Consider the following 16670-nt stretch of genomic DNA (forward strand, 5'->3'; position numbering starts at 1 on the left):
GAGAAAAATCTCAAAACTTATAAATTATAATCTTAAATATATGTCCCAAGTGATGATATAGCCTGAGAAATGTTTCAAAGAGTATTTTAATCTGAATTGTTGCCATCTGATAAATCCTTGGATGGGTCTAAAAAAACTTGACTCAACTAAAAAATTACAAACTTAAGGAATATTCTCATATACTTGGAAATGTTAGAAGACACTCAGAAGTGTTGGGAAAGATTAAGGAGGATAGAAGTAAGGTAGCATAAGATACAGATGATGGGAAAGTGGAGATATCATTGTGTTGGATCCCTATAAAATTTGAGTAAATCTGAACATCTGTGCCCACTGCCCACTTCTTCTGAGACATCTCAGACTATGTAGCCTCCTCCCCCCCTCCCTCAATCCCCCTTTTTGTGAGGATGCTGCCTATGCCCAGGCAGTGTTCCCTCACTCTATGCTATCCCACCCGACCCCATGTCTCTGAAAAAAGCCATGTGAACTCTGCCAGCATCAAGTTTCCTGTCTCCTCATTAGAGTGATTAATGGGGGAACAAGCCCCACCCACCCCAGAATTCCACTCAACACACACTTCAATTCAAGACCTAAAATAAAATAAAAACTACAAAGTATTTTCACATCTCTTCTCAGTGAAAAAAACCTAAGGGAGGAGGAAACCCCTCTGAAATTTGTAACATTTTGAATATAAAAATATATCACTAAATTTGAAAGAATATTTTCCTTTATCATATCACACTATTAAAAATTACCAATATTTTCAATTTTCACTCAAAATTTTATTTCCAAGTTTAATTTGTTTTTAAAAAGATATAAAGTGTGAGAATAACTTACATTCAATATCGAGGTACATGCTTTTTTGGTGCCCGCCAATTCTGCTTGCAGCTTCACAGTCATATCTCCCTGAATCTGACAACTTCACATCTTTAATGTGCAGTGATGATCTTCCATGTTGTCCTTTGACTTCAATATGGCCATCTGGGCTCTGTGTACATAGAATCAGGTAACAGAAAGTTATTGTGCTTACTATATGTAATTATGAATGAACTTATGGCATTTAGCAAAAAATCACTTAATCTGATGAATTTAATGAAAATTCAATTTTATCAATACATTTCATAACATCATTGCAAAATATACATGTAGCAAAAAATTACTTAAATGAATATATTTCTCCATCTTAATGTTTAGGAATTCATGTAACTTAAAAATACTCAAATATCTGTTTAGTTATGCTTCTGTGAATAGGTAAAGCAATTTAATAATAATTTGAGTTCCATGGATACAACACAGAAGAAGTTATTAAAATTTAACTTCATGAGGGAATTATAGTACAAGAACTTTCCCTAGTGATGCATATTGGCAATTCAACTGAAACTAAAAGACATTATTTATTCCCACTCCTCTGCTTCTCCTCTCTTCCCTTAGCCCAGATCATTATTCCTACCCTTTTCTTCTTTCATGTGAATCTTTATTTTATTATCTGAATGTGATCTTTATGACTGAAGTTTGATTTGTGATTATTCCCTCCTTAGCTTTGCTCTCTCTTAATCCTACCTTTTCTCTGTCCCCACCAATTTTTCTGTTGAGTTTAATGTATTCTTACACCAAATTCCATATGTCTATATGTATATGTATTCAACTTTCCTTTGTCTAGTTCAGATTAAGAATGAGAATTACGAGGTATAGAGCTTTGCTCCTCCTCCATGTTTGTATGTGCTTTGTTGTTCACTCATCCTAAGTCTAAGTTCCTCTCTCTTCTTCCCTAGCACATTCTTTTTTTCTTTTTCTCATATTTATTCTCCTTACACCACAAAAATAAAGTAAAACTGTGTCTGGGCTCTGTGTTTGTCTCTTAGTTCCAACTTTGATCTTTCAAAATAGTGGGATTCTAAATGGAATGTCTCTTTTCTTCCTATTTGCATGTAAGTATTTCATCATTTTCTAAGAACTTTTAATTGATCAAGTGTGTGATCTTCTTAATTTGCAAGATAGAGTTTCAAATTCTACTTAGTTCTTGTCTTTTCATTAGAAATGCTTTAATACTTATTAAAAGTAAATTACTCCCTTACTGGTTATATTCAGTTTTTTAGGGCAAGTTGTTTTAATTGTTCTCTTTCATAATATCATAGACTGAAAAATTCCTTTTCTTTATGAGTTGTAGCATTATCCTTTTTTTTTTTTTAACTTTCTGACTGCTTGCAGTACTTTTTATTTTACCTGTGTTATGGGGAGATTATAGAGTAGACTTAGATTTAAGATAAGACAGAGAGCTGACAGCTTGGAGCAAACCCTGGACTTAATGCATGAACATTCCATGAATGGAATGAAGCCAGAGGTTTGAAAAGGAGAGTTTCTTGGCTAAGCTAGGAGAAGGAGGGTATAATCTGTGGTCCAGCTTGCTAAAATCCAAGGAGCTGTGAGGTTTGGGATTTACAGAAGATTGGAGAGAAGAGACCATCAATCAACTCAGCCTAGGTAGAGATAAGGTTCAGACCTACAGCTGGCCTACACTCCCTAGTGCTTCCTTTGGACTTTTACTGGCTGTGCAAGGATTCGATCCTGGTTCCTGCTATCACCTTGGAGCATCTTGTACCTGTGCAGTGAGATCCCAAACTTCAGCCCTCTCCAATATAGTTAGAGCTGTCTGTAGAGTTGAGCCAGCTGACCTCTTATATTCTTGGGCAGTTGAGCTATTTTCTTAGTTGTAGAAACCCTTCACCCACTTTCCCAATTTACCAACAATAAAACCAGTTTTATTATACTTCGTCTCCTCTAGGCCATCAAGGACCCACTATTGGAGTTATCTTAACATCACTGGTATCCCTGGCAGTTAGGGGGTCAGTTTAACTGTCAAACTCATTCCCCATTCCCCACATCCCTGTGTGGTTATTCAGTGTTATTCTGTCAGTCCTTTCCCTTGTGTGGTGTGGGAGTGTCCCCCAGTTTGTGTTATTTCCTGGCTGGCACCCAGTCTGTCCCTTCTCCCATACATATTTTTTTTCAGTTGGCAATCCCAGGTGGTTGGCTAAGTCAGAAGAGACAGGAAGTTACCCTGAAGAAGTGCTAAGGGAAACTGGAAGTAGTAGTGAGGGAAACATTCCATGTGAAGGGTAACAGTCATTGGCTCTTGGCTAAAGGTTCCGAGGGAGAGCTAAACCATTCAGAATTGGTTACTCCCTGACCACCTTCATTCAAAAATCCCTGAGTAAAGTCAATTTTACTATCTAGCATAAAATAGCACAAGGTTTTTTTTCTTGATTTTTTTTTTTTTTTTTGCATTTTGCTGTTTGTCTCCTCCAATTTCTTTGTAAATTAATACTGTAATAAGAACTGTTGTGTTTGTGTTAGTTTTTCCATTGTGGCTAATAACACCACTGTACTTGTGTCCCATTGGTCAGTTGTGTCAATGTTTGGCAAGATGGTAATGGAAGAGTGTATTGATTATTTGTTGTTTGGGTTATGGCAAGGTATATATACTGTTTTGTTTTTTTTTAAACCCTTAACTTCTGTATTGGCTCCTTGGTGGAAGAGTGGCAAGGGTGGGCAATAGGGGTCAAGTGACTTGCTCAGGGTCACACAGCTGGGAATTGTCTGAGGCCGGATTTGAACCCAGGACCTCCCGTCTCTAGGCCCAACTCTCAATCCACTGAGATACCCAGCTGCCCCGTATATACTGTTTATACCTTACCTTTGGTTCAAGTGCATACCTAAGTATTGTAAGTTAGCACTTAACTGAAATAGCACAACCATTCCTTACTATCACTATATTGGATGTAGAAGCACACATGCCAATTATTGTATTAAGATCAGGTGGATATTTTTTTGTTTAGGGTATTGTTTTAAGGTGATGGTTACCTGGTGTTGAAAGATTCAGAAGTGAAAATGTTATTGAAGTTAATGTAAGTAAAGATAGATAACTTGGAGTTATATATACAAAATGGCAATACTTATGGTCAAACTGAAGTATGGTCAAACTAAGGGAAGCTTCTAGTAACACCAATAATGAAACCAAATTAGAGAAAGAACAAAATGGCTTTGGATAATGATAAAGAACCAGTTATGCTGTTGCCTTTACAAGATGTCCCGATTATCATGGACAATGATACATTCCATCTGAAACAACATACACAATTTAAGGCAGAGGATATAGCAGCCATTAAATGCAGAACTCCAACCTTTTTTGACGAACCAAGTAAAGTGGTAAAAGAACTCCGAACGGCAATCAAAATGCATGATCTGGATTTTAATGATTTTCATTTCTTATTAGGCGAAGTTCTGACCAAGAGAGAAAGGGATAAGTTTTTGGCTGACATAAGAACAACACAGGGATTGACTCTGTGGCTGGAGAATTGGAGAGAACTAGATTTGAACTCCATTGCCAATTACAGACTTTTAAAACAGGCATGGAAATCAGTGTTGAAGGTCATAGAGAAATTTCCTATCAGCCAAATGCTTGGGGAAAGTTTGAAAGAACTAGGCAGACTGGTCAAGAAATACCTGAATCATTTCTTGATAGAGTGTTAGAGGCTGTAGAGACACATTTAGGTTTCAACACTCAAGAGGATAGTACAATATCCCACATTAAGAGGATATTTGTAAATAATTCAGTCCTCAATGTCAGGAAGTTTTTACATGACTACTGTCCTGACCGGGAATTGCTATCCTTGGATGAAGTGAAACAGAAGGCTACATATGTATTTGCTCAGGAAAGAGGTAGGTCATGTGATATTAGAAATTTGGGGTTCATTAAGCTTTAATATTTAGATATGTGATATAAACTTCCTGTGGATATTTAGGGGACTTGAAAACTACATTTCCTATAATTCCTCTTGTAATACAAGTGGTCAGGAAGTGTGATTACGTAGACAGAGGTATAAGACTCCTGAGGTGATTGGGAGATGCTCTTTTTCCTGTGGAATAAGCCAGGTGGGCAGAGGTAATGGCAGGGCATTTGAATTAGATCTTAGCAGGCACGTGGCCTTCTTAATTACCAATATGCCTTTAAGTAAACTATCAATACTTTTGAATATATCCATCTATACCAATTTTATTCATAACAGTCAACAGACAATAAAGATACAATCAGAGAGCCTGTGTAAACAACTAAAGGAGGCTAATGATAGAGAAATAAGAGAGATAAAAGTGGTAGCAGCACTTAAGAACAGTACAACCAGCAGACCAAAAGAATATCATCTATAGAAATAATAATAATAATGGCAATGATAATAAGTACCAAAGGCCTAAGAGATGTTTCTTATGTAAATTGTGCTGGGAATTCTAGTGATTGTGTAATTATGGAGAATAATGGAAATTGTAATTTGAATATGGATAATTTGATTGTAAATAGGGACAATGATACCAAAATAGAGGTGAAAAGGACTAATGAGAGTAGAGTAAAATCAGAGAAAAAGTGTTAAATGTACAAAATCCTGGGAAAATCTTGTAATTCAAGACAATGTTAACTTGGATGGATAGGAAATAGCTGAGCTTTGTTCTGATGTTACTGTTTAAGCCCCTGTGTTGGAAGCTTTCCAACCTCCCAATAGCACAGAACCACATGTGTCTGTAACTATTGGAGTCCAGATCTATGACCTTTTGATTTATACAGGAGCTAGTAAATCAGTTTTTCAAAGTTTTCCTGAGAATTGTAGAGCTGTTGGTACAATGGAAGTTGTTGGTGCTACAGGCAAACCTCAGAGAGTAGCCAAATTACAACCTAAAATGATAACTCTTGGACCCCTATCTGTGGAACATACATTTCTCTGTATGCCTGAATGTCCAATGAACCTTTTAGGAAGAGATTGTAAATTGCAAACAATTATCCAATGTACTGAAACTGGTGATATATCTTTACATCTCTAAGAGGAATCTTTGAAGGCCGTTCCATTGCTATTAGATTCTAATAGTATGGAGGATGGCTTAGGTCTATCCAATACCTGAGGATATACCTAAGAAGTTGTGGTCAAGATCATTCACAGATGTAGGCTTATTGAAATCAGCTATTCTGGCCAGGGTGAGGACTAAGGTAGGACCAATTCCTTGTGTACCTCAATATCCCTTGACTAAGGAAGCAATAGAAGGTATAAGCCCAATCATTGAGTCCCTAATCCAACAAGGGATAATTATACCTTGCTTCTCTGAGTTTAATACACCAATTTTGCCTATAAAGGAGCCTAAATTAGATGAAAATGGCAAACCTGTGTACCAATTCATTCAGGATTTGAGATCAGTGAATGATTATGTCATCAAAACACATTCAGTTGTACCATGTTTAGCTGCTATAATTTTTTCCATTCCAAGTCAGGTTAGATATTTCACCATGGTAGATTTATGCTCTGTGTTTTTCTGGATACCCATCCATGAGGATTCTCAAAAGTTCTTTGCTTTCACTTGGGAAAAAACCCAGTGGACCTGGACTCATCTTCCATAAGTTTTAATCGACTCACCTAGCCAGTTCTCTCAAATTCTAAATCAAGATCTTAAAACAATCAAGTTCAAGGAGAGTAAATTGGTGCATTTTGTGGATGATATTCTTTTAGCATACTTTTTTTACCTGAAAGCTCTGAATTTAGCTATTACATTATTGGCTATTTCCAATTTGGAGTTTCTTTCAGCAGACAATTGGTAGAATCTTTTTTTCAGTTTTGCTCTCTCTGGTTGCAATGGTTCTGGGAAATTTACTCAGATTTCATGAATTAAGGCATTCAGTTTTTTTATTTAGTTATGGTTTTCAGAGACTGAAGATTCTTAAACTTACACTTCTGGACCTGTTTCCCAGGTCAGTTATTTCTCTATTTAGTCAATATTTTTACTTTATTCCACTATTTCTTATTGTCCCATGAAATTGTTGAATTTTATTCCCTACATTAAAATTTTTCATGTAATCCATTACTAAAGTAAGGATTTCCACACTCTAAACTATTTATTTAGCTTTCATTTTTTCAAACACTAATTTCATTAAAAAAAATCTCTTTCTTCATTTCTACACTTAGAATTCCTGTAGTTAATATCATTCTTTTCTTTGAAGCTTTATTTTTACTTGTGAAATTGCTCTATACCCTTGGGTTTATCTTGCTCTCTGGTATTTCTTGTATCTGGTATTTTCTTCTGTACACCCACATCTCTAACCTTAGTATCTGGATTGGTACTTTACTCTAGGCCAGTGATGGGCAAACTTTTTAAAGAGGGGGCCAGGGGCAGCTGGGTAGCTCAGTGGATTGAGAGTCAGGCCTAGAGACAGGAGGTCCTAGGTTCAAATCTGACTTCAGACACTTCCCAGCTGTGTGACCCTGGGCAAGTCACTTGACCCCCATTACCCACCCTGACCACTCTTCCACCTAGGAGTCGATACACAGAAGTTAAGGGTTAAAAATAATAAAGAGGGGGCCAAGGGAAAGAAAATGCTCATCTGTCAGTCTATTTCTAAGGCAACTTTTTTAGGTTTCATTTTATTGTATCCTACTTATTGTATTCATCAGGAATTATGTTGAGCTGCTGATAGAACATCTCAGGGGGCCGCATCTGGCCCGTAGGTCATAGTTTGCCCATCACTGCTCTATGTCCAATCTCTGCTCTAGCCCATGCTTTTGGTTGGATGAGCTGACTCTCTGGTTCTGTCCCCTTTTGTAAATCTGAATGATTTTGCTGCTGCAACAACAATGGCAAGTGTTGGCCTCTGCACTTCTATCTCTTTCTTTCATAATCCCCTACCCAAAGTTGGTACCCTAAAATTGTACAATAGCTAGTATTGGTCTCAGGCCTTCCAGAAGACTCAGTCACTGAACTGTGGTTATGATCACTCTCAGGGATCTCCTGCTCTACTCTGTCCCCAGGCTTTGGGCTCTGGTTATCGAGAATCATTATGTTGTCCACTTTCCCCAGAGTGTCTGGACTCAGAATTCTAGCCTAGTTTCAAGGTTCTCACTCCTCATTTTTCTTTCCACAGAGTGCTTGTAGGCTCTTGGTCCTAGAAGAATGGTCTGGTTTTGGGCTTCCTTGGCTTGTCTCTACTCAAACCTTCTGTAGGGAATGGGCCATTTATTAGATCACATCCCTGGTTTCTGCCTCCTCTGTCACAATCTATTCCCCACACATTTTGAAGAAGGATCCAAGTTCAAATCCTGGTTCTGTTCTTTGCTGTTTGTATGCCTTTGTATGCATTCCTGTGCATCTCTGAATGTTAAAAATTTTATCTTCTGTAAAATGCAGGGGCTTGTCTAGATTACCTTTAAGTTCTTTTCCATTTCTAAATTCTCTGAATTTCTAACCTTGCCTACAACTTATTATGGCATATTTTTCTCAGTAATCATCTTTCAAAGAAAGAAGTCTTTCCTTAAAAAAAAATATTATATTGGTGAATTTAAATAGCTTAGTGGAGAGAGTGCCAGGCCTAGAGACAAGGGGTCTGCAAGTTTTAAATTTAATATTCAATGCCTCCAAAGTATGATATTTATAAGGATTTTATTTAAAGAGCAGGGAAAGAGTCTTAATTCACCCTTAACCACACTGCCTCCTCTCCAAAAAAAAAAACCCGTCACCACGTCCACAACAACCATATCAAAACCAGCCTGTGAAATCCACAACCAATAGGAAAAGGCTTAAGGAATTATGGGCATGGTGAAAGGGAGTTTGGGTAATGTAGTTTTAAAAGGGGTTCAAGGTCTTTTCAACTTTACATTCCCCCCTGTGATCCTTTGGAAGACAAGTCTCCCCAATGGATCATGAAAACATAATCAAATTAAAGTTTACAATAATTCAGAGAAAAGGGAAATAAAAGGGAGAAAGAACAAAACCAATGTACGTCAATTTTTACTCCTTTAGGAGTAATCTCAGGGGGGTAATGTATAATTCTCAGAAGAAAATGCATGTTTTATAATCTATAATGTAAAGTTTAAATTCTTTGAGAGTAATTTCAGGATAAGGATTTTGCTATCTCCCCAGAATCCAGATGATGAACCTGTTTGGTGGAGGCACCAAAAGATGCCTAAAGACCCTTCACTGGATTATGAAGATCCAAATTTCAACTTTGGGGTGCAATTGATTTGAACTATGGGGAGATGAATGAGTTGAATACATTTGTTTTGAATGTATACTCTTATGCCAATAGGGGACTGCCCCAAATTGGCTTTTTGTCAATGCGGCTAGCTTTTATCCTCTTTACTTTTGGTTTAAGATCCACTGAAAAAGACCAGTCTTTTTCACCGGATCTCAGGGGGGTAATGTGTTAGTTAAAATCACTTGGGGTTCTATTTAGAGGTATTTGGGGCTCATTTGAGCATTAAGGTATGTAGATTATATGACAAACTTTCTGTGGACATTTTAGGGGACTTTGGAAAACTACATTTCCCATGATTCCTCTTGTAAAAATGAAGGAGACAGGAAGTGTGATGATGTAAGAGAGGGGATAAGACTCCTGGACTCAGGAGGGGCGGTCTCTTTAGTTACCTGAGTGTGCAAAGATACGAAAAGGTAAAATGGCTGAGGTGATTTTTGAATAGGATTCTTACAGGTGCGTGGTTGATTTATCTCTTATCACCTTGGCTTTTATTAAAATACTATTTTCCCTTTTAATCTCGGCCTTCATCATTTTTAATAATAACAGTTCCTAGATTCAAACCTGGCCTCAGACACTTCTTAACTAAATAACCCTTGGCAAGTCACTTAACTCCTTACTGCTCTTCTGCCTTGGAACTGATTCTTGAAATTGATTCTAAGACAGAAGGTAATGTTTTAAAGAAACAACAAAATATTGCATTGAGCATGTTGTATTAAAATATACTTTAATTAATTGGGGAAGTTTGAACTCAAGGATAAATATAAAACTCATTATCCATTAAAACAATTTGCATGTAGAATTTAATATGCCTTAGATATTCAAAGAGAGAAAGTGAGTACACAGAAGGGAGATGAATGGAGTCAGAGTTCATGAGAGGAAAAAATACATATGCATAAAACACTGAAAATCAGAGAAAGAAGTATAGGCTGTATATTTATGAGAAAATAAATTTTGAGAACATTGGTTAGAGAAGTAAATATATTTTAAGGGTATCCTGAAATGTTTGAAATTGCCCTAGTTGTCAGAGTCCTCGATATTATCAAGATTCTGTGATTTCTGATGCAGGTACACTTCAGAGAATAGAGAAGGATTCAGAAGGTGATAACAAACACATGCTTGTCACTCACCTTGAGATAACTTATTCCCTTTGTAGAATTCTTTGCCTAAAGGTCAACAGACAACTCACGAGACTCCTAAAACACACACTCATACACACTCCATAGGGTAACATAAAATAAAAGGCCAGAAAAGACCACAAATATAACTCAAGTGCTAGTATTCCACTCTCTGGAATGATATGAATAGAATTAAAAAGTTTTTTTTTCTTTTGTCTTCTTATGCCCATGCCCAGAAATATTATCTTATTTGATCCTCATAATAACCTCAAGAGATAGGTGCTATTATTATGCTCATTTTACAGATTAGGAAACTGAGGCAAACAGGTTAAATGACTTTTTGAGGGTCACTCAACTACAGAGTATAGGATGTTAATCCAATGTGCTACTGGTTGCCCTCAATATAGTCTTCCATCCTTTCCTCTGAGTCTCATATCTAAGAGAACACATGTAGTATCTGCCAGGAACAAATATCCACACTGTGATTTAGACCTTCCCCAAAAGGGAAGCATATTTGGGATTGCTACACAGGAAACATCACTACATTCTGGGGAGTTCCACATTGTCTCAGCGAAAGGACAAAGTAGGTCTTTTTTCCTTCCTTTTGTAACTTCAGCTGCCTTTCCAAGAATCTCACATCTTGGCCATTCATAAGTGAAATAAGCTTTCATAAGTGAAGAATTCTCTATTAGACATTAAGAAGCATATCCAAATCCTTTCTGGAATGAATAATATCATCTACCAAAATGTAACAAAGCTAACTAGGTGAAACTTGGGCCTCATGAAAACTCTTCCTGGGGCTATTGGTTTTAAAGTTATTTTTTTCTAGCTACCAGAGCTGCTACTACTATTGAGGACCTGGTGTGATTAAATGACAGCAGCAGAGTGATTTTTAAAAATAATATTTTATTTTTCTCCCTATTATTATAAATACAATTTTTTAAACATTCATTTAAAAAGTCTTGAGTTCCAAATTCTCTCCCTTTTTCTGACCCTCTCTCTCTGCTCTACATCTTCTCTGAGTTGATGGTAAGCAATCTGATTTAGATTTTACATGTGTAAATGAAAAACATTTTTCTATATTGGGCATTTTGTGGAAGAGATCTCAAATTTAAAAAAAGAAAGAAAATGAAATGTAGTATGTTTCATTTTGCATTCAGACTCCCATCAGTTTTTTCTTAGAGAGCAGATGGCATTTTTCCTAATGTATCTCTGGGACTCTCTTAAATCATTGTTGTTGAGAATAACTAGGCCATTCACAGTAGTTCATCAAGAAATATTGCTGTCCAATACAACTACTAGATTTGTACCCCAAGAGGTAATAAAAAACGGTTGTACAAAAATATTCATAAGCTGTACTCTTTGTGGTGGCAAAAAAATCAGAAAATGAGGGGGTGTCCATTGATTGGGGAATGGCTGAACAAATTATGGTATCTAATGGTGATGGAATACTATTGTGCTGTAAGGAATGAGGAACTGGAGGATTTCCACATGAACTGGAAGAACCTCCATGGACTGATGCAGAGTGAAATGAGCAGAACTAAGAGAACATTGTACATAGAAAATGAAACATTGTGGAACAATCCAATGTAATGGACTTTACTACTAATAGCAATGCAATGATCCAGAACAATCCTGAGGGACTTATGAGAAAGAACGCTATCCACATTGAGAGAAAGAACTGTGGGAGTAGAAACATAGAAGAAAAACATATGATTTATCATTTGCTTATATGGGTATATGATTTGGAGTTTTGGCTTTAAAAGATTGCTCTACTGCAAAAATGAATAATATGGAAATAGGTATCAAGTGATAACATTTGTATAACCCAGTAGAATTGCTTATTGGCTCTGGGAGGGGGTAGGCCAGATGGGAGGGAAAGAAAATGAATCATGGAAACATGGAAAAATATTTTTAAAATTAAAAATAAAAAAAATATTTCTGTCACTGTGTACAAGGTTTTTCTGATTTTGCTCACATCACTTTGCATCAGTTTGTGTAAGTTTTTCTAGATTTTTCTGTAATCATCCTGTTTGTCATTACTTATAGTATATCATAACTATCATATATCACAACTTGTTTGGCAGGAATGTTTTTGAAGGGGCTATTGAGGGCTTTTTTCCAATTGCACACTTTCATAAATTCCACTACTTTATCCCAAAACATAGATTACATAGAGAAAGGAAAGACTGGATTTGGAAGATAGTGCCAATAATTATATGGTGGCTGTCAATGTCTCTTGATTATTGTCTATTTTACCTGCTGCTATTTCTGTGCTTTTTTGGTGGGGAAGACAAGGGGGAGAGGTGATCTGAATGTCCATAGCCCTGAGAATGGCCAAGTCTAAGATCTTTTCTATTTTTTTTTTTTTTTTGTATTTTCCTTCCCATCTCTAATCTCACCTTCCTCCCCCATAACCCAATATACCTTGGGGGTAATTTATTTTTCTTTATCCTCTTTTAACTATCCTTTTACTTCACTAGAGTCATTTACTACTGTTTCTGAGATAGTCATGATTCAATAGATATCAGAGATAGACATATTTCATTCTGCCTTTTAACTGAAGGTCTTTTTTTCTTATTCTGTGATTCAACATTTAAGAGAACAGGATTGATAAAGAAGCTGTCTAGCAGTTAAAGTTCCTCATTCCTTTGTGGGAAAGATCATTCAAAAGAAAGGAATGCTTTAAGTTTTTGTACTGTGCTGAAAATTATTTTCACTAAATAGCTTCTTAAATAATTAAATCAGGAAGTCCTGAATCATAGAGGAAGGAGGAAACAGAGACAAGAGAAACAGAAACATTACAGTAGCTATTAACATGCCTAAAAATATGTCCATTTAAAGATTTTTTTTGCTAATTAGAGAATTAAGAAAAATGACAGGTCAAATATTCTGGGGAGAAAAATAAAGTCATCTTGAAGTCCTCCATCAGGGCTGTTATCTTGAAAGTCTCAGACTGAACATCACTTTGGGAGCTCAGTGAAGTTGAAGCTGATCATCTCTTGCCTAGATTATTGCAATAGTCTCCCAATTTTTCTTGCTTCAAGCTTCTCCATACATGGTCTTACTTAGGTATAGATCTGATCATTTGACTCCTCTACTCAATAAACTCCAATAACTATAAACTCCTTTACTTAAGTTTTTAAAATGCTTTATATCCTGGACACAAGCTGTCTTTCCAGCCTCACTGTACATTGCTCCCTCCCACACTCTGCTGTGATCTCAGAGTGGTCTTTTCTCTGTTCTTCATTTATAGCATGCCATCTTCTATTGCTGTGCCTTTGGCATTGGCTGTCCTTTTTCCTGGGAGGCACTTCTTTAAGAGAATCTCTTTCTTCCTTTCTGAGGAAGTTTAAGCATCATAAGTATGAGGCCTTTCATGATTTTTGCAACCGGTATTGCCTCCACTTTCTATTTACCTTGCATTTCTTTTATTTATATTCATTTTGCTTATACTTATATGTAATATACTTATTGTCTCCCCCAGTAGTCAGTCAGTAAACATTTCCTATGTGTCTGTTATGTGCCAGGCACTGTGCTGAGTGCTGGAGATACTAAGAAAGGGAAAAAACAGCTCTTGCCCTAAAGTGGCTCACAGTCTGATGGAATGTTAAGCACTTTCAGAGCAGAAATTATTTCATATTTTGTATTTGTATCCCTAATGCCTACACAGTACATGCATATTGTAGGTACTTAAATGTTTACTTTAATCATTACCAAGCATCATTACCAATTGATCTGAATCACCAATTATTATACTGATGACTTCCTCAAACTTCAGTTACGATTCCTGAAGCTTTGGATGACTGCATTAAGCATATATTCTCCATGTCTTTGAAGCACTTTATTTAACCATCTTCTACCAGTTCATAAAGAAAAGGAAGTTTGAGAATTTATATTCTTCTATGGTGTGTTGAGCTTTTTTTCTATTATGGAGTTGGGGTAGCATTTCAAAAACGAGTTATCATACTATTTCTTTATATGGCGTATTCAAAGTAAATGGCCCATAAAAAGACTTAGACTTTTAAAAGAGGAAATAATAATTCACATTTGTGTGGTGCAAAAGAGTGCTTTCTCATCCATTTTTTATTATAGGATTCTCACAATAACAATATGGATAGGTACTATAGATATTTTTAAACCTATTAAAAAATAAGGTTGGGAGAGATTAAGACTATATTATAATTGTTATAGTCGAAAACTTCTAAAAAGATCCTAAGCAAAGTAGTTGGCTAAAATTATACTTTCATACCATAATACTGTAATCTCACTCACCAGGTCCTTAATCTGTGCCACTGCCTCATCAAATCCTTTTTCTTTAGGCTTTAGAATATTATTTGACCAGTAGTCTCTATCACACAGAAGCATTAACAAATTCCAAGAGATAATTGTATATAAAGTGTTTTGGAAATGTAAATATGTTAGATAAATTTCAACAAATGTAGTAATCATCATCATTATTAGCACTATTATCTTGTCTTTTTATTTGGATTCAGATAAAAAAAGTCATAGTAAAGTCATTATCTTGCTAATATGTTTGCCTTTTTAGTGCTTTCTAGACTATTGCTCAGTTGGAAAGAATGGGTATTGGAATATAAGATTATCTTCTGCTGACTCAGTGAAAGTATCAGGACATCTTCAGTGTTCCATTCTGCTTTATTCCAGTCTTAGAGGGTAAAGGCAAATCCTTAACCAATTGGCATAGCTTTGTTATGTGGCATTATTTCACTTAAAATTCATTCTCTGAAGTTATGGTCTTGTTCACAACCTTGAATGACTGCTTGTTCTCCCCTGAGAAAGGTATCAGAACATAGCATTCTTAACAGTTACTTTAAGTGGGGTAGAAGTTATTCATCAACTCAACTCAATGACCCCGACCCTGACATCAGAAATGGCAATGATTGTGAGGACTGGCTAAGACCTAGACCCTGAAGACAGTCTCCCTGGCCACCCTTTTCAGTCCTGGCTGCACTTTTGTATATCCCTCATTTCAACGGTCAAGGTTGGTGAATTGTACTTAAATAATCCCTAGATTTGTCAGCAAGGAGTAAAGTGGATAGTGGCTAAGATTCCTTCTCCTGCAGTTATAGTTCTACAAATAAACAGATGGAATTGTATATTTGACCAAATGGAACAAAAGGTAAAGCAGATAAAGTTTTTCCATTTAATAACTTTGAAGGAAGATGGCTGGGCTACTAATCCTGATAAAATTCAGGTACCTGGCTGAAGGAATCAGGTAAAGAAACTCCCCTACACAGAGAAGGTGAATCAAGGGGGTAAGATTGTGAGACTTGGCCTGTTGCTAAATCCTATGACAGAAGCAGTCACTGACTGACCTGTCTATATTCTAGAAAGTGCCTAGGTTCCCTGCTAGTGTTGCCATAGTCTTTGCTACTTACGTAACTGTCAAACGAGGAGTTGAAGGAGCTTACCAGCAGGGGAATATTCCAAAGTTAATGACACAGAATCCAGAGCAAAAGAAAAACCCTTCTATCTTACAGATAATAGCAACTGGAAGAGATCCTAGGGGTCATCTGCTCTAATAAAGATAAGATAGCTGAAGTCAGTTCCTTTAGAATATAGCCTGATGATAATAGTTGACACTCGTAAAATGCTTTAAAGTTTGTAAATTTCATTTATTTTAGCATTTTGTCCTCTGATAAACTCTGTGAGGTAGTACTACAGGTATTATTATCCCAATTGTATGGAGGAGGCAATGTGCTCAATGAAATAAATAGTTATTTATTTGTATTTCCAAAGACAAGAGAAGACCTTTGAGGGCAAAGACTTTCCTCATCATCACTGGATATTTTAAGTGAAGTATTTAAGCTGTGTCCTCTTCTCTAAAGTATTGTAGAGGAGATACATGCTCAGCTGATTTCAAGTCAGTGCAATTCAAAAAGCTTTAAGTACTAATCATCAGTAGAGAACTGTGCTAAGGTAGTAATAGAAACATAAAAAGGAAATATTACTCATGAATATTATTATGTGAGTGTTGATACATGATTTCTTTTTATTCTTCCTACAACTTAATTGAAATCCTGTCTTCTATTAATATTGACCTTACCTGGTCTAATTACTCAAATACACAAGGAGCTAAATCAATTGTATAAAAAAATCAAGCCATTCCCCAATTGATAAATGGGCAAGAGACATGAATAGGCAATTTTCAGATAAAGAAATCAAAACTATCAATATGCACATGAGAAAGTGTTCTAAATCTCTAATAATTAGAGTAATGCAAATCAAAACAACTCTGAGGTACCACCTCATACCTAGCAGATTGGCTAACATGATAGCAGGTGAGAGTAATGAGTGTTGGAGGGGATGTGGCAAAATTGGGACATTAATGCTGGTGGAGTTGCAAACTGATCCAACCATTCTGGATGGCAATTTGGAACTATATATATATATTTGGACTTCCTGCCCTTCGATCTAGCCATAGCATTTCTGGGTTTGTACCCCAAAGAGATCATGGATAAACAGACTTGTACAAA

General features: G+C 36.3%; 1 protein-coding gene across 1 annotated transcript in view; it reads right to left on the reverse strand.

Annotated features, from left to right (window-relative positions):
- Positions 1–16670, reverse strand: part of NCAM2 (neural cell adhesion molecule 2) — a 250727-nt gene that overhangs the window by 163181 nt on the left and 70876 nt on the right. Inside the window, exon 8 of the mRNA XM_044669242.1 lies at positions 835–985. Coding sequence (XP_044525177.1) covers positions 835–985 — 151 coding nt within the window. The remainder of the gene's footprint in view (positions 1–834; positions 986–16670) is intronic.

This window comes from Gracilinanus agilis, chromosome 3, assembly GCF_016433145.1.
Source record: "Gracilinanus agilis isolate LMUSP501 chromosome 3, AgileGrace, whole genome shotgun sequence".
NCBI lineage: Eukaryota > Metazoa > Chordata > Mammalia > Didelphimorphia > Didelphidae > Gracilinanus > Gracilinanus agilis.